Here is a 24,271-nt window from a genome sequence, read left to right as displayed (position 1 = left end):
GATATTGCCAGATTCAGGACAGTCTGCCCTACACACACATGAAATGCATGTAGAGCTGTGAGCTTGCTGTGGTGAGATACATGTCAAAATATAAGATTTTTATAATAAGCTTTTTATATTTGAATTCTTTAAAAATCAAAATAAAATCAATGCTAGTACTAATAGCTGAAATGATGGCAGATCTGGATAGCCTACTTTGCCGGAAAAAAAAACAATATGTAATATATGTACTTTATGTAAAACTATACAGAAACCATGGTGATATTACCATATTGTCTAATGCATTCAGTAAACTCGAGATAGCACTGACACTGATTGTTTTTTTGTTTTTTTTTTTTCCCCCCTGTCGACAGTACTCAGTGACTTCGAGAAACAGTATCTATGTGAAAAATGGACAGTTTTCCTTTAAAGCATCAGCTGGGGTGTTTACCTAACACACATACACAGGCCTATACTGCACAGCTATGTACCAGCTAACTACCATGACACTCAAAACCAACTCATCTACATCCAAGCTGGGTTTGAGGCTGCACAGATACACAACTGAAAACTTTGTTTGGGTGGGCAAGACACAATGCTTGAGTGGGTTTGGGGTCAAAAAGAACCATTGTTTTTATCAATGGATGACTGCATTATGCAGTATGAAAATGTACTATTCTGCCTTTGTCAGATGTGTACAGAAGAAGACATGGGGGTGACGTCAGGTAATTTGGTAGATCTCAAAAAAGCGTAAAATCCACAATTGATACCTTTTTAATTTCATATTTTTATTTTATTTTATGGCTCCCATGCTTATAAACATGGCAATTTTACATAGAAAATGTCCCATTTCAGCTGATTGTTTTGGCCCATCAGATATCATCTGCATCAGATAGTCACTATTCTTTCCCATAAAAAGTAGCCTATAGTGTATTGTTACAATATTTTAACAATTAACACACAATTTATAACTTATCACATCATACAAGCATGTTTTGTGTTATATCATTAAAGTTTTAGCTGCAGTGCCCTTATCACCATCAACACAAAATCAACATGCCAGGTGATTTTCTTGCAAGTTTTGGGTCCAATGTTGTTGTTTTTTCATCGTAACCCCACCTATCCTTGTTATCTCACTCAGACCAATCATAATTGTTGTTTCTAATAAAGGACACTTACCATATAATAACATTGTTGGTGATTGCCTTCTAATATTTAAAGAGCCCAAGATGTAAAACCATATTTTTCCAGTTTTACCTGATGTCCCAATTTACCTTCACCCTACTGTAAGTGCATCTGATCAAAATCTTTTGACAAGAAATAAATCACAAAATACAGTTGATTTCATTGATTTCATTCATCTTGCCATTACTAATGTTGTGCATATTATACACATTAAAACAGTTTGACTATTTTCCAGCCATATCATATCAGCACAAATAACCCCTTCCTATAGTGTGAATTTCCAAGAATGTCTGTTTTATGTCCCTCTAGCTATTTGAATGCTCTAAAGTCTACTGTCTCTAGTGGTTTAACTGTGTAATGCAACACTGCTGTTTCAAGGAGAGAGACCGGATACAAGAAGATGCTCTGCATCTTCTTACCTTTAAAGGCTACAAAACGTCTGTCATTTACGTGTTAAAATATTTGATTTTACTGCAAGGACTTGTTGTTTTAATATTCTAGGTAATTAGTGGCGCTTCTTTGCACAAAAAAAACTCTGCCTCATTGCCCGGAATAATTCGAATTCTACATGGGATGGAAATACCTGGGATGTGAAATCAAGGACCGCTAAGATGATGCGGTTTATACTGGATTGCCTTAGGCCGACACGGCAACGGGCTGGCGAAAGGTAATGCTCACGTTAAGTCCATTTTGAAACGACTTTGTAGGTTTCAATGGCCTCTCTGACATTGAATAAGCGCAGATCCGATGAAAAACACTGATTAGCCGTGAACATGCCTCCTGCTTCTCCTTAGTGAGTGAACAGAGTGAAGCCACGAAACAAATAATCTTGACATTAGCCTACGTATGGACGTGACAATAACTAGATTTATTGAAATCTAGTGAATGATTTGCCCTACAATAATTTCCATCTTAGGTGGCAGCGACTTAAGTCAGTCAGGACACGGTGGATGCGAATCATGACAACCATGACCAGACGCATATTAGGGCAACTCCTGAAGTAGGCTCCATTTGTGTCCTAACATGACCAGATTGGTTATTTCCATTAAGTTGACTAGTTTTAGTTTATGTATTTATGCATATTAATTTTGTTGTTGAGGTGTACGGTCTGAAAGAGTAGCCTATAGGATGTTTCTCCTATCAGAACCCCTTTTTCTGTGAATGACTGACTCATACTGAGTGCGGCACCTTGCACATGCTCCGTTGAAGCTGCACCAACACACAAAAACACGCGGACCCTTGCACACACACACACACACGCACACACAGAAAGAGAGAGAGCGAGAGAAAGAGATTCAATTCTAATAGCCTTAATGATTTTAGCTAATACTGATTGTGTATTTATAATGCCTTTCATCCTGGTGTTCAGGGACATCTCCCTGGAAAAGGTGGACAAGGAGAAGGATGGCACTTCCAATCATCAAAGCAATGAAATCCAGGTACAGTATTATGATTTTATATTGCTATAGAATGCTTATTGCTTATTGATTAGATGTTGGATCACATGCATTTATAATCTAAACAAACTGAAAGTTTAATAAAAGAAGGAAGAAGGAGATGTTCTGGAGTTTCTCTGAAAGCATAATTAGCATCGATACCTGGGCAAGAGTGCAGGCTTTTCAGCATGAACTCTTCAGTGTGCATCCTCTACCGTCTATTGTGGATTAACCGACTAATGTTGAGCAATCAAGTTTGCGGACCAAACACATGTTGAACCATGAATTGAATTAGTTGTAACTGACATGAAATCATTTACAGTCAGGACCACTTTACTCAAAATAATATTGTATAATATTGTATTTCTATTTGCAACAAGTTACATTTGGCAGTATGGCTCTGTTCTGAGACCACCCTCCCCCTATGAGCCAACATGGAAAGCCGAATACAGAACAGAGCAGGCACATAATGAGGAGGAGTTCAGGTGGAGGTGGGTCCCGAAGTGCAAAGCAGCAAGCGGTTAGAGCAGTTTAAGTGCGGAGCCCCGCAAACTCTCTGCCAATGTGCTTATATAGTAAGCAGTCAAGTTAGAATAAATTAACGTAACACAATGTAGGACATTTTTGGTTTTTACAAAATTCTTTACAACACAATGTAGGACATTTTTCATTTAACACACCCAATTCATCTCAAACCGATGAAAAGGTTCAAGCTCCTACAACAACGTCTAGAGCAATACCAGTCAGGGACATCGGCAATGTCCGACATTCCATACTCAGTATTGTAAGCTGATTGTTGGTGTGTTTGTGAAACATAAACGTGGTTACACCAAGCACCAGGGGCGTCGGACTGGGAAGAGAGGGCCCTTGAAAAGTCTGGAATATATTTTATTTAACCTGGGTTGAGGAGCATGGGAGCCCATCAGCACTGCCTATGCACGGGCCCAGGATCTTGTGCTACGCCCCTGCCGAGCACATTGATAACAGCACTGTCTCTTTTGACTATCATCCTATTCTTTTCTGACCATACTGACAGGAGCAAAGTTAGTTAGCCACAACGCTAATGCGACAGCAGGGCATAGATAGGCTACCTGTCTACGATGCATCCTAAACATTGGGCTGGGACACTTCTGCTTGCTAAATAGGTTTTCAAAATGTAACAGAATTACACACTGTAGCCTAATATAGCAAAAATAATGACAATTTCGTCTCTCCATTTGTTTACAGTTCAGTTCAGAGTCTCCATTTTTCCTATTCAAGCAGGCCTATTTATCCATCGCTGTTTTAGGCCCCCACGTCTTTCCCCCTATGGATATTAGAAAACTACCAGATTGTCCGTCAAGTTCTATTAAGTGGCATAGGCTATACGTGAACGCACCCGTCACATTGCTGGATGCAAGCGCCTTACTGTCTATGAGCAACATTTGCCGACAATCAGAGACACCTGTTTGATTTCCAATCAGACACCTAGTGATTGTTGCCCCCACCATGATGGCAGCGCTATTACGTTGGCTATGTTCTGGAGCCCAATGCGGTATCTAACTTTCTAATATCTATTTCTCTACTTCTCGTGCACATCGCTTAATTAACAAGGTCATTATTGCGCTACTGCCTACTGCCACCCACTGACATGAAATGTCCACATAGTTTGGCTTTGATACATGAAAGTGTTGCTGAGATATGACCTCACTTCCTGTTTGGGGGCATTGCAGCCACCTTTTTTTTCTTTCACTCACACATACATTTGTTTGGAATCACACACGTATACCCCCCCCCCCCCCACACACACACACACACACACACCCACACACACACATGCACACACATACAGTATATGCACACACCTTCACACAGACAAACAAACACATACATACACATACACATACACAAACACAGACATACACTCACAAACACAATGCACTTGCACACATTTACATGTACAAACTCACACACACTCAAACACATACACACACACAGAAAATCACCTTGACTCACATACATACGTTACCACATATACACACACACTCCCATATACACACATACACACACACTCATCATAAATGTGTTTGTCCTGGTAAAATCTCTATTTTAGTACGTTTTCACATCTGGCTCTTTGAATCGGAACGTGGAGTGTTTCCCTCAAAGATCTGTTTGATTGGAGGAGGTGGTCTCGGCTCGGTTCCAATCGAACTCTAGAGTGGTTTCTTTGCAGTGAGAAAGCAATCGACCCAGTGTAGGAAAACAATTCGTACTTACATTTTTGTAGACCCACACATTAGGACGCACGCACACACGCACACAAACCCACACCACACACACACACACACACACACACACACACACACATACACACGCATGTGGAGCTCTTATAATAAGTTAAATGTGGGGTGAAGTGTTCGGGATAGTGTCTTCAACAGTGAATAATCATGGACTAATAATCATGGAACAATTAAATCACGCGTGAGGTTGTTTGTAGACAAAAATGTTTTATCTCACGTGGGTTTGTTATATAATTTGTTTACGAATTAAATGCTGCCATGTGAACACAAACAAAAAACAAATCCAGGCACAATGGAGAGTATTGATTCAGCCTGTGATTCGAAACAAATTAGGTAGGAAAGCGCCCCTATTTTGGCTCTTAAGAGCCGTTCACACCAAGAACGATAACTAGGGATGGGCAAAAATACATCAGGATGTATTTCAAAATAAAATACCTAATACCCTCATTTTAAATGTATCCAAATAAGCTAACTACAAAATACAGTAACCATATATGTATCAAAATAAAATACTGTATTTTTGTGTTTTGACAATACTCAAAATACCCTTTTCAAGGGAGCATGGAAGCACTTTGCAAATCAGCTTTTTTTATCCCAAACATTTAGCCTATTACTGTAAAACTACATAGTAAAAAAATGGACACATTTTGGCCCCTGCGATACCATACAGTATACCGTATGCAAGTTCATGTAGTGTAATCAGAAATTAAAATCATTCAAAAATTTACATTTGCATTTAGTCATGATTTTACAGTGCTGATGCTTATGCAAAGCGTGTGTGTGTGTGTGTATCAGGGTTGTGCACAATTCGAAATTCTGCTTCCTGTTTGCTACCTCAATTGAAATGCAAGTTAAATTCAAGAATTGAATTGGAATTTAAGAGCCAGTTTCAATTCAATTCTGGAATTTTGCACAAGCCTGGTATGTATGTGTGTCTGTGTAAAGGTGTGTGCATACATGTGTGTGCATACGTATGTGTGTGTGTGGGGGGGACTTTTTGGATATTGTGTTAATGCATGTAGCCTAACTTTTGACTCGTATGCCCGATTTTCAAAAATGAGGTACTATTGGAATCCTTGGACCCTCCCCTGTCTGTTACCGTTGGTGAAATTGAGCCAGTACGTGCATTTCAATGAGAAAAATGAAAATTTTTGGCAACCATCTTGAAATATGGCCGCCATCTTGGATTTTCCATTAGCCAATTGGACAAATTGTTTTAGTATGCCCTAGAGAACAAATGTGCCAAATTTGATGCTTCACTATTTGCACGATTCCACTGAAAAACCGCTCTTAGCCGCCCTACTAAAAACAAAGACCTGACACTTTTATTTCTTAAAAAAATTGATTACTGTAGGCCTATATGAAGAGCCTTTCATTAGGAAACTAGATAGAATATAAGTATATATACTCTTTTGATCCCGTGAGGGGAAATTTGGTCTCTGCATTTATCCCAATCCGTGAATTAGTGAAACACACTCAGCACCACAGTGAACACACAGTGAGGTGAAGCACACACTAATCCCAGGGCAGTGAGCTGCCTGCATCAACAGCTGCGCTCGGGGAGCAGTGAAGGGTTAGGTGCCTTGCTCAAGGGCACTTCAGCCGTGCCTACTGGTCGGCAACCCTCCGGTTACAAGTCCGAAGCGCTAACCAGTAGGCCACGGCCCCAAATAAAGATGGATAGATAGAAACAAAGATAGTTAGGCCTATTCAAATACATAATGCCCCACCTTAATCAGAACCTTGTTATGGGAGAACATTTTTACATTGTCTTTGTTAAAAATGACTATCGGCCGATATATATCGGTCATCGGTTTTTGAAAAACTCAAACATGGAAATCGGTATCGGCCTTCAAAAGCCTGTGTTGGTCAGGCTCTGTAGGAGATGGAGACAAATTAACAACCGTGAATTATATTCGCAGAGAGGATTGAGCTGCGGTCATATATTGTACTGCTATACAGTACATCTAGTTCAGAATTATTATTCATAAGGTCTCTTATGAACCCCCACCCTCTCTATGTGTGTCCTAATCTGACCACCAGGAGCTTCACGAAGAAATGGCTTGTGAGGAGCTTGGCTTGAAGGAGGAGCAGGAGCAGCGCCATGAGACTCAAGAGGAACTGGAGAAGCTGGCAAAGCAGAGGACAGAGCTGAAGAAGCAGATCGAGCTGATCCAGCAGCAGCGCAAAGAAGAGAGACAGTTGGTGAGCCTCAGTGACAATATTCTCATGAACCTTCAACATAATTAGAGATTATTCATCTATTTATATTATTATCATTATCATTGGTAGTAGCAGCAGCAGCAGCAGTACTAATGACAGTAAAGTTCAAATTTGCTCTGCTTGCCATAGATGTGATTTTGAATACCATGCTTGGGAAGAAATACACAGATTGTTTCTCTTTGCTTTAGAACATGTTTTCAAGGACTGACACAACCTAGGGCTACAGTATTTGTCGCAGATTACTGACATACTTAATTGTTTTTGCAGCTGCTTTCCTTACAGGAGGAGCAGGAGGAGTTGGAGCAGAGCGTGCATGAGTACGAGGAAGAGCTGTCCCGCGCCCAGGGGGAGCTACAGCGCCTGCAGGAGGACATCACCCAGGCGGAGCGCAAGGTGGAGGGCGCCAGGGTCCGCATCAGCCCTCTGCAGAACTCCATTAGCCAATCGTATGCCGAGATTTCACGGGTTGGTGTGTCTTTGGTGAGGTCCCCCTTGTTCTAAGCTTTGTCTTCCCACTGTCTGACCACGCTTGAAATGGCTGCTTGTCCTAGTCACCTCTTCTGGCTGCCTATGGAGCGAGCAACGTGATGGTCTAAGGTGAACGTGTGGCCCAAGCTCATTGGATGGCTGCTCATTGGCTATCAGCAACTGTGTCTTACATACCAGAACTTACTTGCTGCTCTGGGCAAGTAAGGAACCAAAGTGCCATCTTCATAGGAATCAACTGTTTATCGCTTAAGACAGTTTCTAAGCATGGAGATGTACAGAAACAGATGTACAATTTTTTTTTTTTTAAATAGAAGTTTGCAGCATATGTAAAATATTTAGCACATGCAGTAATGGGTTGCAGTAGCTTTATGAGTGCTTGACCTCATTTCAGACCTAAGAGTTTCCATTCCAGGTTGCAGAATGTGCTCACAGATGTATACCACTGCAGCTTTCCGATCTTCCCATGTGCAACAGACAGCTAAGCAACAGCCAAGTACAATACACGCAAAGTACAATTTCATGCTTTGGGTGCTATGCTATGCTAGCTAGCAGATATGAGTAGCAAAATCCCTCCCACATCATCTTTGAGATTATTTTGACTATTGTTCAAATAGTCAAAATAGTTAAATAATAATGCTCCCTCTTCTAGTTCAGGATATGCCACTGCTCTGTAATAATGGTTTTGGTTGTGGCCATTTTAGTGGCAGAAAGAGTGCTTCAAGACCAGGATATTTGGATACTTTGCAAATGTTGCAAAGTATATTTAATAAACTATATTTAATATAGTTGTTTTTACTAGTGAGACAAGCATTAACTTGCCACTTTTGTAGAGACAAGCTAAAAATAAAGATTCTACATCTAATATTTAGTTTACCATGCATACCATGCATAATCATGCATGGCATGGTCTTAGTGTTGCTCATTATTTAGGTGTGAAATGGAATGTTTTACATGTGCTAAATGTATATTAGTGTTACAAACTACAAGAAGCATAAGGATAGCATAATGAGATGAGGGCATGTGAAAACCTGCATGTTCCAGAGGTGTAAGTTCCTCAACGGTCATGTGCATCTTCTCTCCGTCTCAAAGTTGTACAAGTGATACCCTGCCAGGATTAACTGTGTTTTCACTGGACAAAGTGAGTGTACGTCTGTAACACTGTGTGTCATCTCTGCATGTGAGCTTACTTCAGGGATAGTCACCACACCTCTTCAGCTGGTGTTTTCATGATCATCTATCAGACTTCAGAAAAAAAGGGGGCATGATTTGGAATGGCCATATATCAAATGTAATGAATGTAAACACAGTCACGAGTCATATTTCTCACCGTATTCAGAGTACTCCGACAACAAGTATCACAGACAAAGTCATCCAATCTTATCCCCTTTTGCCATCACATAACAGGTGTTGTGTCTTTTGACCAGGCTCAACAAAGACTTGGTGAGCTCATAGCCGAGCTAATTGCCGTTGAGGGACCTGTTGCCATAGGCATCAGCCACCAGCAGGGAGGAGAAGAGATCCACACAGAGGACGGCCCTGAGGAGGGGAGCCAGGGGGACGAGGGGGAGCTGAGTGAACAGGACCTGCAGCTGCACATCGCAGATGATGAGGAGAAGAGCGAGAGCGCCAGGGAGGAAGAGCCAGACAGGCCCAATCCTGCAGACAACCTGGTATGAGCACACACATACCGCACTCACACACGCATGTGTGCATGTGATCTCTCTGTCGGGTGTTCCGCCACTAGCTGGCTGACCCCTTTCTTATCTCCACCTCCGCATCTCTGGCCCTTCTGACAGAAAAGCAGCGGATCCTCTTCATTCACTGAAATCACACTCACTGAGGTGAAAGAGGAAGAGGAAGGGTCGTCACCCAGGTCTATCACACCACAGGTTTGCCAATTTTAGAACAAACATTTAATGTAAATCAGATATATTATGTTACATAATACAGGAATGGGAATTATTGATAAATTCCTGTATTGATTTTACCTGGCCTCTATTCACCCATCTTAGACATTTTTGGTTAATAATTACCAAGTAGTAGCAGAGTAGTGGCATGGCATACAATGGGAGATATATAAATGGTGGTAGAATGATGATTTATTAACCAATATCCATAAACTTAAATGTAAAGCAATATCACTTCAATTGAATTTGACGTAAAATTCAGATAGGCATATATACCATAACAAGTTGGATGCCAGTTAAACAAAGTAAGCTTAACCAAATAACAAATTAAAAACATAAACTTAACAAATTATAAAACAAGTTAGATGTTAAATACAGTACATCAGATAAAACAGTACATAAAATATTAAGAAAAATAAAACAAACTCCAAAGAAAGGAGAGAGAGAGAGGGGGGGGGGGCATAGAGCAAGGGCTGAGAAACGCCTAGCCAGCCCAAGACAAGGAGAGCAGAACAGAAGAGCCACAGAAAAGACAGAAGAATCTGTGTTCTTATCTTACATCTAAAACAACTTAACATATTAACATATAGACACCATTCTACTGGAAACCCCTGAATCACCAGGGACTCTATCTTATCTGAGAGCACAGGGTGTGGGCACATCTCATCAGAGAGGGCATACAATATCCCAGATTACAGAAACTGACAATGTTGTATTTCCCGCATGGAGACTTCTAACATGATACCAAACACGAGCAGATTATCATTTCTCCTTTGACAAATACAGTTAGAGTTCAGGTATTTTCCTGTGGTCCAGGAGAGGCCCAGGACTGAGTTAGGCCTTCAGTAGGGTGACTATAGCTGAAAACAGTGACTTTCCAGTTCATTGTATGTAGGTATCGACAGGGGTACTGTGATTACAAACACTTTTGTCAATATGGAAACCTTCCACTGATTTAGGTATGCAAAAAGGCTGGCCTTACACTATAATATGCAACTGCAAGTAAGACAGGGTTGTGGGTAAAAAATATCCCATTATGATATGGCTGCATGTATATGTTACCCTCAATGGTGAGCCAGTCTTGGTATTTCTCATTTGGCAGATTGACTCTCCTGACTTAGAGGAGGATGAGGAAGAGGCATCAACCATTCAGTCCCTCATGACCCAAACTAGCAGTCGCACCACGCTTGGGCAGTTTGACTTTTATCATCCAGACCCCTTCACTGACAGTGAGTAATACTGTTTTAGAGTAGTACTCATTTTGAAGTAGTCAAAACAACAAACACATAAACACACTATGTTTTCACATATATAACACATTTATTTCCAACAGATGACATGTTCAGAGATGACTTGTTTCCAAAAGTGGAGGTTGCTGGTGAGTATAATCTAATTTGTTGTTTAATTTTGGAAATGATTTTGCTGTGGGGCCTCAGGCATGAAACGTGTGTGTACAAATGAAAATAATGCTTTGCCATTTGCTTTGCCAACATCGGTATGAATGACAAGGTCAGGGCGATGTGTGTGTCCAAAGCATAGTGGTCAGCTGGGTTGCACATCTCTCTATAGAATCTGCAAATTGATAACACCATTTGGTGATAAAAGACCCAAAACATTTAATTTAATCATGTGAAATGTTCTCCACAGATTCTACCGATGGATTTTTCAGTGATCCTTTCAAAGGCACTGATCCATTTGCATCTGATAATCTCTTCAGCCAGTTTGAAGGAGAAGAACAGTACCCACCTGATGACCATCTTGACCAACGTGAATCTAAGCCTGAACTTTGTGTGCCTGAAAGTACTAACAATATGGATGATAAAGAGTGTTTCGTTGCTGAATCTTGTTCCTCCAATGAAATAGGGCACATTGGAGATAGGTCCCAGGCTGGAGACCAATTTGACAGCACTGCTACAAACCCTGATTCTAATGCTCTTGAAACCAGGGGAGAATGTGATGGCTTTGAAATAAGCATGTCCATCTGCTCTGAATCTAGTCACACAAATTATTCCCCAGTTGACCTAGCTGATCAGAACACTTACATAACACATCATGAGTCAAGTGTCACTGAGAACCCTGGCCCCATTGAGCTTAGGGATCCTCCCCTTTTAAGTATTGCTCTCTCTGGCGAACAAGAACGGAAATCAGAGGGTCTTGAATTAAACAATTCCTGCCCCCTGAACGTTGATGGTATTGATGAGGAACAGTGCGGACCCATGGAGTATGTCCTCTCACGCCCACAGGGCAGTGAAGTCCATCGATGTGACCCCGATGGCTCTGAGCACAGTGGCTCTCCACTGATGGACACGGGGATGTACAGCCTAGCAGAGTCCAAGGTTCAGGTTCGTAGACACTTTAGCTGTGAAGCAAGTATGGCACTATGCATTGAGACCTCAGAGGCCACATCAAGCTGTTCTGAGCCCTTTTGCTATGGAAATGGCATAAATGGGTATCAGTTTGAAGAGTCTGATGTCTGTGATGAAAACCATTTGAATGTGGAATCCAGTCAGAGGATCAGGGTTTCATCTGTTGCTCCAAAATTTAGTGATCAAGAAGGTACTTCTCGTAACCTCAATAACACCACAAACTGTGATGGTTGTGTCTTTGAACTTTGCCATCACTACCCTACTGCTGCTGATCCTGACACATTGAGAGCTAGCAGGGAGGGCTCCGGATTCAGCGACTGCGCCTCTGTAAATTCTCCAGCTGATAACAGTTCTTGTGATTATGAATTTGTGGAACATAGTCCCCTCAGTCCTCAACTCAATAATGGCAAAGATGATGACATAGATGGAACTGGAATGAATCAGAATAATCATGATAGTCCTGACCTCACCGGTTCAAGCAAGCAGGAAGTCAGTGAAACTCAGTATCGGTATCCTGACCCATTTAGTCCAGAACAAAATGAAGCTGTCCACTTTAACTTTGTTGGGTTGGATGATGGGGAATGCAATATTTTAGTTCCCATTGAGAGCTTTGACTTAAAAGCAGGTGATCCTTTTAGTCCAGACGCAGCTGACCCGATAAGTATGAATGCTAACTGTCAGCAGGTAATAAATCTAGACCCATGTCATCTTGGTCTTAACAATATTTCCAGGTCTGATCCAGTAGGTTCAAAACACACAGATTATGAATCTTTTAGCTCAGAACCCAATGACAGAGCTAGTTGTGACTCGAGTGGCGGTGAGCTATGGGACACAAAGGCCTCCAGTTCCCTGGGCAGTGATGATTTTTCCAGTCCAGCTCAAAAGAATTCTCACATTCCAGACATCAGTGCTGTAACACACTGTGACAACTTTAATAGTAAATCTGAGGACTTTGTCTCCCACAACTGCAAGCTATTGATGAACTCGGGACCATCTGAATTTAGGGGTCTGAACTCTCTCAGTCCAGAACCGAAGGCTGACTCTGGTGGCTACCATCTGAGAGAGTATGATAGTGGCTGTTATAAAACCAGCAATACAGTAAACTGTGACTTGCGGCCACCAGAACTAATGCAGTTTGATCCCTTCAGCCCTGAGCCTAGTGATGCAGAGATGTGTGATGTAGGTAGCGAAAGCAACCATTGTTCTCAATCTGCATTCTTTGAAACTGCATCTAATGGGCCAAGCCAGTTCTCTTCCTGGGGCTTGGAGCCCAGCATGTTCACCACCAGTGACAGGAGCCATAGTTTTGAACAAGTAGAAAGATGTGAATACACACCTACTGGAACTAGTTCTGATGACTCTGTGCGAGGTCACCCTTTTGATTCAGAGTCCAGTGAGACAACTGGTTGGAGCCTCTCAGAGTCTGAAACGAGTAGGCTAAATGATCAGAACCCAGAGGACACTAGAGAGAGAACGACCACCTGCTCTGACTTCTCAGAGCAAGATGGCTGCTGTTCAGAGCTGAACAAAGTGGCACGTTCAAGTCGCCATAGTTCTGTGCCTGACAGCATTGCGGAAATGTTGTTTGGCCCTGAGCTGAACGCAGCCAGGTTTTATCCCTGGGATTTTGAAAACAGCAACACAATTGTATGTGACAACCATAGTCCAGAAGAAAGTCCTGACACCATCAAATGTGAGTTCGGATTAATTTCAGGTTATGACATCAATGGCAGTGTTGCAGTTAACTCCGGAGCCTCTGAAATTCCTAACCTAAGATAGGTGAATTGTGGGTCTGTTGGTCTCAAAGTGATTAAGCTGGATGTTAAATGCTGAAACTCATGTTTGACTGGAAGATAATGAAACAGACAGCGCTTAGCCTATACAAACCTTTGAATGATTAACACTATTAAACTTTAAATTGAATAGTTAATAATATTGTGAAAAGAACAGTGTTGTGCATTCCATTGGAGCAGCAATAGATTTCATAGCCGTAGCTGTGATTGTTTTTTTCTTATATCTGCTTAGTTCTTGATTTGGCCTAAACTATTGTCTAGTAGCATTACTAAGGGCATGACTTCTGTGCCACCACGCCTGTGTCATTGTTTTGCTCTTCCTGTCCACAGTATCCACACTGTTAATACTGTACATTTTGTTTAATTGTATATAGCCCACTCCACACATTAATGTAGGGATTGGTAATAAAATGTAAGTAAGTAGCCTAGTAAATAATAATAATATGATTAATAATAATAATAATAATAATAGTTTTTACCATCGAGATTAAGTTGGTTGTAAACAAAATAAATTGTGTTTCATTCAAAATGTGTTGTCCTTGCAGCTTTACTAAAATGAAGGCTATCCATGCCATCACACATGCACCACTATCTGATCTGATCTGGCTCCGGAAAATAGGCCTAGTAATAATCTCATATCTAATAATCGGCCAGTTTAATTGAAGATGGATGCCAGTCCCATGCAACCTACCAACAGTACCCTAAAGGAAAGGACCCAGACCTGTGCAAAGAGCATAGAATAGCGTGAGATGTATTTGGTGTTCCACGTGTTCGTTTTTAATGTGTGACGTTAGACTCAAACCATCCACTCAGAGCGAGCTTGCTTTTGGAACCACCTTTCTCTGACGTAGGAAAACAACACTCAAGCTGTGACGCCTGCTACGGAAGAGAAGTGTTTGCTAGCAGTGAAATTTATCCTCTAAATATTCAGCGTGATATATTTAGGAACGGGGCGTCCAATATGTTGTGTAATCAAAACGAATACTAGTAGTAGGATTAGAATCGTTTTCGGTAAATGAATGTAGATCACTGTCTAATCAAGAAAATAATTTTAACGTTAGTTGGCTAGGTAGCTAGCTAGAAGCTAGTTTTCAGTCTAAACATCTGAATAGGCAGGTCCTTTGTTTCGGAATGATCCATATTGATAATCCGAGACCGTAAACTTGAGTGACTAATTTACCCAAAATGAATTAGCGAGTTCAAGAGTTAAACCACTGATTTGACTCTGTTTGTTTAATTTGTCACGGAAATAGTTGTAATCAGACCGTGATAGAGGAATTTACGATCGCTAAGATTTGCTAGCTAGCTGGAAGAGGGAAAGGGCTTGGAGTGGTCATGGGCAATTGTCTGAAATCCCCTACATCAGACGATATTTCGTTGTTACATGAATCGCAGTCTGACAGAGCTAGTTATGGTGATGGCACAGACCCGGATTTAGAGCCACCTCCACCTTATGAGGTAAGTGTTTTATGTTCATGTTAGCAATAACATCGCAATTACAACGACGGAACAGTCTTGGCTTGTTATTTAGGCAGGTTAGCATTTCTGCCAACCAGCTAGCTATTTATAGTCGGGTCATTTCCGCATATGTGCAAAGCCTTTTATTCTTTGTGTATTGATTGATCTGTGTTATGTGATGTCTAATGTAATGGACGAATCTTTGTAGATGTATGTTTAATATAACACGAGGCATTTTTTAAAAAAAAACGTTGAGAACACAAAACTTGGTCAGGACTTATAGAGTTAAAGTTAAAACAGCTATCTCTAGCTAACGTAAGGTTACTGACCTGGATAGACGCTGGCTAAGTAACAGTCTATCTGTAGAAGTTCAGACACTGCTAGATTGTGATGTTTACTCAACTATATAGGTATGAGTGATGCAGGTTAGCACGAATTATTTATGGCCTGTGTTAGAAATGTTGACAGCCTCTCCCCAAAATTGAATGTGTCAGATGTGTTGATGAAGTTGAAAAATAAGATAACTTAGGGGAAATGTGTAATAGAAGTTACAATACCTACCCTACCATATCTACTTATGTGGGCCTGAAAGGTCTACCATCTTGATTGACTTTCCTGTCAGAGTCAATCTCAAACAGAGGCAAGGCTATAACTCATGTTTGGCAAAGCAGACACTTCTTAAGTCAGTTGTCCCTATCTTGCAGGAGCAGGCCCACATGCCTGTTTACCACCCCACACCCAGTCAAACATGCCTAGCCACTCAGCTCACTGAAGAGGAGCAGATCCGAATCGCTCAGCGCATAGGCCTCATCCAACATCTGCCCCGGGGGGTCTATGATGGGGGTCAGGACGGCTCAGAGAAGAAAATTAGAGAGTAAGTACAAGCTGTAGCAGATAAAGGTTTGAGCAGTGACCAATGTGGTGCGCGCAACAAAGTTTTATATACAAGGCCTTTATAGTTTGATTATAGTAAAGCTACAGTGTAATACCTGATTACTCTTTTGCAGGTGTGTGATCTGCATGATGGACTTTGTATATGGAGACCCAATCCGATTCTTGCCATGCATGCACATTTATCACATGGACTGCATAGATGATTGGCTGATGCGCTCTTTCACCTGCCCTTCATGCATGGAGCCAGTGGACGCCGCTCTTCTCTCCACGTACGAGACCAACTGACCGTGGAGTGGACCACTCTCCCTACTTCTTCTTCTTGCTCTTACGCCCTCCTTCAAAGCTCTTAGTCTCAATTTGACCCAGACTTCAAACCCTATTGGCCAGTGTGTGGTGGGGACACATCAATGAAGATAGGGGGTGTTGGGGGGTTGAGGGGGGGGGGGGGGGGGGGGGGTGTAAAAAGACCCCATTTCACGCAGCAGCCTGTGTTGCTGCATTGGAAATGGCTCGGTATGCTTTGGGGCTGTAAACTGTGGTTAGGTTTTGGTCAATGGTTTCCCTGCGTACATGCTGTGTTGTGTGGCCAGCTGGCGTGCAGTCTTGTGGTTTGCATAAACATTGAGGATCATTTGTCTTTAGCTCTTAGCATTATATATATTTTATTTTGTTTTGTTTTACTATCTTAAAAAAAAAAGGATTTGTCAAGTTAAAATCAGTTTTCAAAGTCAAGGTCTAGATCAACGACTTGCCGAAATGTTTTTCTTTTTTTTCTTTTTTTTTTTTTTTTCTGAGCCTAGGACCAAAAGGAATTTTGAATTCTAGGTTGAAAACCAAATTTTAGTCCAAGAGCAGGTTTCATGCCTAGAAAGACCAATCCATATTTCTTTCTTCCAGAAAGATGTTGACTGTCTTATCTCCTCTGAGCTAGCAGTGCAGAGAAAGGCAGTCAAGTGAGTCGTGCCTGCCGTACTTTTCAAGCAAACGTGCAATGTTCTATTGAGACAAAAAGAAAACTTCATTTCTATTTGAGTTGCCCAGTTTTTCAGGCATCATTTCATGTCTTAACTCTTCTAGTCTTCAGAACTGTGTAATACTTTGTCCACAACTGGAGGAGTCGAGTCACTCTCATTCAGCCAATGTAAAGGGCTCATTTGCGCATGGGGATCAGGAACAAGTAGCCACCGGTTTGCAAGTACAGTAGGATTGCTTGCACATACAAAACATAAATATATATATATATATATTTTATATATATATATATATATATATATATATATATATATAAAATATATATATATAGAACCTAGAAAATTGCACTTTACATAGGTTAGTAATGGGAATCATATATTTATGTACAGTATAACCTTAACCTTGCACTAATCTTATTTTTGTCACATAGGTCACTGTAAATAATTCTATTAATGCTATTGTTGATCAGTATTTATGTGACATACTATTGGTGTACATTTCAGATGCTGAAGTGTTACAGTAAACAATCTATTTGGGTCACATCATCATACACTACACTACTGAAGGCCTTTTATTGAAGTGTCAGTTTATTTAATGTCAGTTCCTAAATGTTTTTTTTTTTTTTGCATTATATCCAAATGTGTTGGTCACCCTATATATCATAGCAGTGTACAGTCCCATTCTTTTGTGTACAGTAGCAGTACATTTGAAAAAGTAAACCAATGAGATTCATACACCCTTGCTGTCAGTTTAGAATATTATCATCATGATATGAACAATACCTTAGGTGAAATATACAGTGTATGAAAACTTGTGATTGACAGTGTGACAACAACAAAAACAAAAACTAGATATTTCTGCATTCAGGATGTTGAAATTAACATTTTGGATTATTGTAGAATTGCTCGCAGGTCGAGCTGAAGAGGTGGCATGGCTGTAATGCTACAGTGTTGTTTATTATGTTTGGGTTAACTGACAACATAGGCAGCCACAGATGAAAAACAGAGAAGTTGAAGATAAAATATTTTTTTTATTATTATTATTAGTAGTAGTAGATGTAAGATCTCGCTCTCAATCAGCTCTTCTATGTCAATTTTAATAATTTACTGACAAGTGATTTTACACTTTCTCCTTGTCTACATTATTGTGGTTGACAGCTTGTGTTAGCCAGACTAACATTTGTAGGGGCGTTTGTAGCTTTATCGGTTGACCAATTTATTTTATTTATATTTAATGTCTCTTTAGTCAATATATTTGTTTTCTTTTATTTTCCAGAAGAGTAGTATAGGATTTCTTTTGTCTTTATAGTTAGCCAAGCTTTGACCATTGACACTTCAACTCTGCCCATTCAGTAACCATGTAATAAAGATCACATTAAAGATGATATGAACATGCTATAGTGGCAAGTGATGTTATTGCTTGTATAGATGACCGTAATACTTGAAAATTAAGTTTCACAACCAAATGTGTGTGTGTGTGTTGTGGAAATTTGTGTTTTGGGGTAATTTTACTATATCAGATAAATTGTCAATCTGTCTTTTTTTAATGTTCAGAAAACTTTTTGAAAACTTTTCAATTTACAGACTTGTGTGCATAATTCAAGAGTCTTGCACCCCTAATGGATTCTACACTGGTTGTTGATGGTCATTAAATGGGTTAGGGAAGTATTTTTACAATGGGTGCTTTACGTTAAAGTACTTTATCATCATTTTTTAAACAACAAAGTTTTTTTTTTTTTTCTCTAAAATCCCAAAATCCAATCCCACTGTGATTAAATGTAGGCTACAATGCATCTTTGTGTTCCCAAAGTCTTATCCATTTTGGTATTTGTTGTGTTCCTGTGGCAAAGAATGGTAATGCTGTAGCAAATCCACCTATTGCTTCACACACAGACATGGAGTAACCTACATGCTTCAGTGTTTAAGCACTCTCATGGAACAGCGTATTAGCCCTGTGGTGTTGTGAAAGCCAGGTGCCTTGCTGGGCATTTCCTGGAAATGTAGATTTCTGACCTCCTGAGAACTTCCACAGGTTGCTCCATGCCTTTTCTCCTGTAGACTATGCAAAGAAGTTGAAATACTGATCCATTTGCGTCACATGCATGGTATTACCAAACAGCCTCATTGTAGACTGGGACCAAACCTTTTCCACATTTTGACATTACTGTTGTTGCAGAGTTATTTACTCTGAGTAAGGGTGGTCACAATATAAAAGTTCAGAGCTAGGGATGTTAAACCAGGAATAAGGAAACACTTACATTACACACAACTTAGTCAACATATTTGCTTTTATTTTGGTTTTGATTTCAATCTTAACAATTGTTCAGAGTATTCTACATTCACCAAACTGTCTTTTGCTGCTGTTGTTACTTATACCTGAGATGCATTCACCAATCATGGTGGTGCTAAGACTGGTTGTGCTCCAAATGTGCAACAAATAAAGCCAGGGCTCTGCTCTGCCCTGTAAATTCAAAGGAGAGTTGCCGAGATACTGTTAGATTCATTGGGAAAAATAAGATGGTCCAACCAATTAAAATAAGTGGGTTTGTCTTTAATTTAAATAAGATCAAGAACCAAAAGCATAAACATTTAAATATAAACTTCTGGCTGACCACAATGCAAGTCATCTGTAATACCATGTAATGTGTTCCAGCAATACTCAAATCCAACACTCATGAAGCAGTTTGTGCCATATCAAGTCATACATGCACTAATCCAGTGTTTAAGGCTTGCTCGCAATTACCTGTTAGTTACTAAAAAGACGTCTACCAAACTCTGTGTACACATTGTGAAGACGTGTTTCACAAATTGCTTGCCAAGTCGTATACCTTTAGGTGTCTGAAGACTGAACTGTGAGCTGTTCTTCCTAAGGCTTGTACATTCCATGGAACGTGACAGGAGTGATGATATCAACCTCGGCCCTGGCAATCTCCGAGAGGTCCTTTGCATTGAGGATGAGCATGTACGTCGGTCTCACGGATGCCGGGGCCACGACAATACTCAAGAGCACACCTGGAAATTAATTTTTCATGTGCTGTCAGAAATCTTTCCTTTTTGATTATGTTTACTGGGACGTGTGTGTATAAAATGAGTAAAAGTATGGCTTTAGTGTAAGAGACCTGTAAATGATCTGAGAAATAAATAAATAAACTTGTGAGTTCACACGCACCGTCATCCTCATCTGTGCTGTCAGGGGTCTGCACAAACAGGGGCTCAGAGGGGTAGGAATCTGGCTCCTGCCATACCCAGGTCTCCTTGGTCCTCACGTTCAGCTTGCAAATCTGAAGTCAACATAGTAAATAAAGATTGATCAAAACAAAAATAGCACTGCATGCAAGAAGCTCAAGCACAATTGCATGGTTTGAGTTCATTTGTGTTTTGCTTTTGTTCACTTTATGGTCTTCCGTCGGGTGATTATACTGTAAATCTGATCACAATTATAATTAGGTACATACCCTGTCTGGAACGAAATGGTTCAGGCCCAGGGCATAGGCATACGTGTAATTCCTTCCATTGCACATTTTGTAATTGATTTGGGGGAATTCAAAAGCTATGGACAAAAAAAAGTAAATGTCATAAATTACAACTGATCCTAATTTTCAACATTTGTTGTAAATTATTCCTCTATCTTTTCTAATAATGTTTATTTAAAGATTTGGCAAAGAAAACTTTGACTGACATGGCAAACCCTGGAAGTGATATAAAAGCCACCAGTGGTCCTCTTACCATTGTAAGGAGCGGAGAATAGCACCTCGGGCTCCAACCAGATGGTACCATCTTCGCGCATCACTGCAGTAGCAGTTGTGTAGTTCAGAGTGATCAAGTTTGTCCCCTGTTCTTCCTGTTGATGTTTATTCCAGACATTCACATACATGCGTAAACACACACACACACAGACAGACTTAATTAGTGATGTCACAAATTAATTGAGCCATTGTAAATACACTTTTTTGCTGTAAAATGTGAAAGAATGGTAAAACAAAAGAGCATTTTGGACCAAATGCAGACTTTCACCAGCATCACAGACTTAGTAATCCTATGTAAATACTAAGTAAAAATGTCCCAATGCTTTTTAGGATGCAGACAGATGGCGAAGAACTCACCTTGGTGACATTCAGGGGAATGGCGTACCTGCGCACCTCAGGGTGAGGGGCCCGGACGGCATTTCTCTTCACGTCCTCCCAGTTGGAACGGAGATTCGCCAGCCACAAGAAGTTATACACAAACTCAGGCCTACACACAACACATAGAAGGGTATGGGTGATCAATGTGTATAATCCATGTGCTTAATCCATAAATTAGAATAAACCTAGGTAACATGCTTCTTCTAGGCCTATAATTTGTACCTTGTGTACAAATACCAGTCCAATTATTGGACAAGAGTTTTGGCAAAGATGCAGGATACTTATGTCATCAAATCAGCTTGTATATTAGATCAAGAGATTATTTTCCTGACGTTTGATAAAGGCTTCATGCATATGCTTACCCTTTCCAAGTGCACAGATCCACAATAATGCAGCCTTGGTCCTCATAGCAATTGATGTGATGGAAAAGGCCCATGGAACCAGTCCTGTACTTAATGTCAATGTACTCTGGATTATTCTTCCTGGCAATGTGAAACCAGGTCTGTAAAACATAGAAAGGCATATTTCAGAATTCACAATGTCCAGAAAACAAATGCTGAGAAAGTGCTGGTATTCGGAAATACTTGAAGTGAATTGAGTTTCCACTTTAGTCGTTTTTGCATTATCCTGCTTACAGACAAACTGCACCAAAAACCTCCTTGGTGGGAGCAACAAACCCACCACCTGCATTATGACCAGGTGCTCCGACACTTACTCCTTTCATGTCGTCAGACTCAAAGCAATCCATGTATTGGGTCCCACGGACACTCCAGGCCCCCAGGAATTTCAGCAGGTTGATCTTGATGGGTGTCTCCACAAATACAAAGTAGTTTTCTGACATCCCAAAGCTGTGAAAGTCCAACCCCACAAATAGAAAGTGAGTACAAAAGTACAATTGAGTACAAAAGTATCTTGTGTAATTTAATGTGTGCACTAGTGCTGCACCTGTGGACATAGGATGGCTTAAACCGCTCTGCGCTGGGGAACTGCACCACCACCTGAGCCTTCTCCACACAGTCAGACTTATCTGATGATCATGCACAAGTAGAGCGCATATCACATGCTAGTTTTAGGGATCAGAGACACAATACTATACCAAACCAACACATGGCATCTGGTTCTGCATGGATTGCCATGACAAGCACAGAGACAAGTCGCCTGGAAACGCTGGAAGATCATACCTTTCTGGGTTGGTGGCATCTTGACAATGTTGTAGGCCAGACTTGCTCCTTTTCCCATGCAGTTGCCAATGTTATAGACTGTGCCATCCCTCTCAATGTGGGGATGTGCTGTGACTCCATTGACGTTCACAATGCTCATGAGGTCCACCTTAATTCAATTATTGAATGAATAAATCAATCAATTAATTAATGAGACCTGATGTGCATGGTGGGGAATAAATGTGTATAATTAGTACCAGTGAAATTAAGGGAAATAAATCCAGTTTAGCTGAGAATGAAACATCTGTCAGTTGATGGGATATACCTTTTTAAGAGTGTCCAGCGTGTCTGTGTTGACTTTTGTAATGAAGTTGGTCTCTGTAACAGCATAGTAATCCTCCCCAATTGGATAAACATTTACCAGGCAGTTGTCAGTAACCTCAACACCCTTGAAGTAAGAGAAGAACCTGCAAACATTTCAAATTCCTAGAGTTACTGAGTGGTTCATTTTGCACGGAATGGATTTATGTCAAATAGAATGGATTTTTATTGTACTATTGACAGAAAGAGGTGTAGATGGTACCATGAGGACTTGTAATCTTTTACTTGGTACAGTATCACCTGTAAGGAATGTAAATGGATCATTACAAACCTGGAGAATATGTTTTTGCAAGGGTCAGGGTAGGCAACTGTGCCGAACTCAGTGATCACAACGCGCTTCTCTGTCATGGCACGCACATAGGCATCGGTCTTCACAAACCTAATTTAACCAAAAAAATCAGGCACTTGCATTTGGATATAATATTTGAGGGAGGTAATCATTCACATATTTATATACATAGTTTTGGTATTTATAAAAGTTTTATCACTAATACTGAAAATGAAGGACTTAATTTTATTTAATATTAACAAATCTATTCGTACTTGCGCATGTAGGTGACCTGTCCATTATTGAAATCAAATTTGTGCATTAGAGCCTGGCCATCAAAAAGATGGAGGAAGGGTTCATCTCCTACTTCAAACAGGCCTGGGCCCAGACGCAGCAAAGCGCCCCTCAAGAAGGATGGGATCCGTCCTGTGGACAGGCCAGAAAGGAATGTGAAAAGTCATGTGGTCAATTCGACTAATTAAACAAAATAGAAATGAACCTTTGTTTTAGTTAATGGAGGGAACGTAAAGGCTTACCAGTGACTGTTGCTGGGAGGGCTTCTCCAGTCTCCTCTACGGTTTCAAAGATTTTCTTGTAGCCACCAGCGGGGTGTTCAAATCTGCTCTCCAAATAGAACGGAGAAATCGGTTATCACTCAAACCTCTGCATAGCTCATCACTCTGGTTTGTTGTGCTCAGTTTGTCAAAGTGAGACATTGCTCAGGCAGTCTACAAATGGTCACCAAGTGGTACTGAATGTCCAAAACTCTGAAAGATGGGTGCTATTTCTATTTCTATTGTGAACTCTTTCAATCTAACCAAAACCCAACCAACCATGAATCACCATTCAAAGAAGCAGTGCAGTGAGTCCATACAACTTTTCATGAAAATATTAATGTTCACTCACCGGCTGACCATGGTTGCCTCCTTGATGTGAGCTTACTTAGGTGGATTGTGGCTGGAGTGTTAGAACCCTCAACCTTGGGTGACCATTTCAGCATTTATACCAAGAGCTCCCCTCATACGTAGTAACTCAAGACATTATTGCCTCTCTCTTAGCCAATCAGATGACTGTCTGAACAAGAATGCTTTTGTTTCCAGTTCTTGAGCCTGTGGGTACAATAGTCACAATCTCCTTCAGGATTTAATTCCCATGGCTATAGCCAAAAGTGCTTCTGCCGACAAGCGTGTCGCAATAAAAAATAATTTCAGGATTGTACAACCTTTTAAGAGTTTTACAGAAAAAGAGGGACATGAGCCGCTTGGTCTGTGAGCTTTGAGATCCAACATGCTTTGTATATTTGATTCTTTATTTTCATCGCTGGTTCCATGTCTTAGTTTCCTTTCCTTACCAAATAC

At 40.5% G+C, this 24,271-nt stretch overlaps 3 protein-coding genes across 4 annotated transcripts; 2 read left to right on the top strand and 1 right to left on the bottom strand.

Moving 5' to 3' along the window:
- Positions 1 to 32: 32 nt before the first annotated feature.
- On the top strand, positions 33 to 14,186 carry si:ch73-140j24.4. Of its 2 annotated transcripts, none has more exons than XM_042098420.1 (9): positions 33 to 1,831; positions 2,534 to 2,603; positions 6,923 to 7,084; positions 7,370 to 7,567; positions 9,016 to 9,261; positions 9,388 to 9,480; positions 10,601 to 10,727; positions 10,832 to 10,876; positions 11,146 to 14,186. In XM_042098420.1, the coding sequence occupies exons 1-9, from the start codon at positions 1,776 to 1,778 to the stop codon at positions 13,641 to 13,643; spliced, it is 3,495 nt and encodes a 1,164-aa protein (XP_041954354.1). In that variant the 5' UTR covers positions 33 to 1,775; the 3' UTR covers positions 13,644 to 14,186. The 2 variants fall into 2 exon arrangements, with proteins under 2 accessions (XP_041954354.1, XP_041954342.1); XM_042098408.1 differs by having other exon boundaries at positions 7,370 to 7,582.
- Positions 14,187 to 14,507: 321 nt separating this feature from the next.
- LOC121719282 (RING finger protein 11) lies at positions 14,508 to 18,376 on the top strand. The gene is made up of 3 exons (XM_042104761.1): positions 14,508 to 15,115; positions 15,820 to 15,989; positions 16,123 to 18,376. Exons 1-3 carry the CDS (start codon positions 14,993 to 14,995, stop codon positions 16,292 to 16,294), a joined length of 465 nt encoding a protein of 154 aa, XP_041960695.1. The 5' UTR covers positions 14,508 to 14,992; the 3' UTR covers positions 16,295 to 18,376.
- An 874-nt stretch (positions 18,377 to 19,250) lies between these two features.
- rpe65a (retinoid isomerohydrolase RPE65 a) lies at positions 19,251 to 23,890 on the bottom strand. Its single transcript, XM_042104754.1, has 15 exons — positions 23,820 to 23,890; positions 23,450 to 23,532; positions 23,189 to 23,339; positions 22,917 to 23,024; positions 22,590 to 22,731; positions 22,286 to 22,433; positions 22,050 to 22,131; positions 21,820 to 21,952; positions 21,467 to 21,606; positions 21,084 to 21,213; positions 20,707 to 20,821; positions 20,436 to 20,530; positions 20,150 to 20,261; positions 19,809 to 19,992; positions 19,251 to 19,441 (listed from the first exon to the last, which is right to left on the bottom strand). Exons 1-14 carry the CDS (start codon positions 23,828 to 23,830, stop codon positions 19,847 to 19,849), a joined length of 1,596 nt encoding a protein of 531 aa, XP_041960688.1. The 5' UTR covers positions 23,831 to 23,890; the 3' UTR covers positions 19,251 to 19,441; positions 19,809 to 19,846.
- Positions 23,891 to 24,271: the final 381 nt, after the last annotated feature.

Source organism: Alosa sapidissima, chromosome 1, assembly GCF_018492685.1.
Source record: "Alosa sapidissima isolate fAloSap1 chromosome 1, fAloSap1.pri, whole genome shotgun sequence".
NCBI lineage: Eukaryota > Metazoa > Chordata > Actinopteri > Clupeiformes > Clupeidae > Alosa > Alosa sapidissima.
This window is presented reverse-complemented; position numbering and strand designations above follow the sequence as displayed.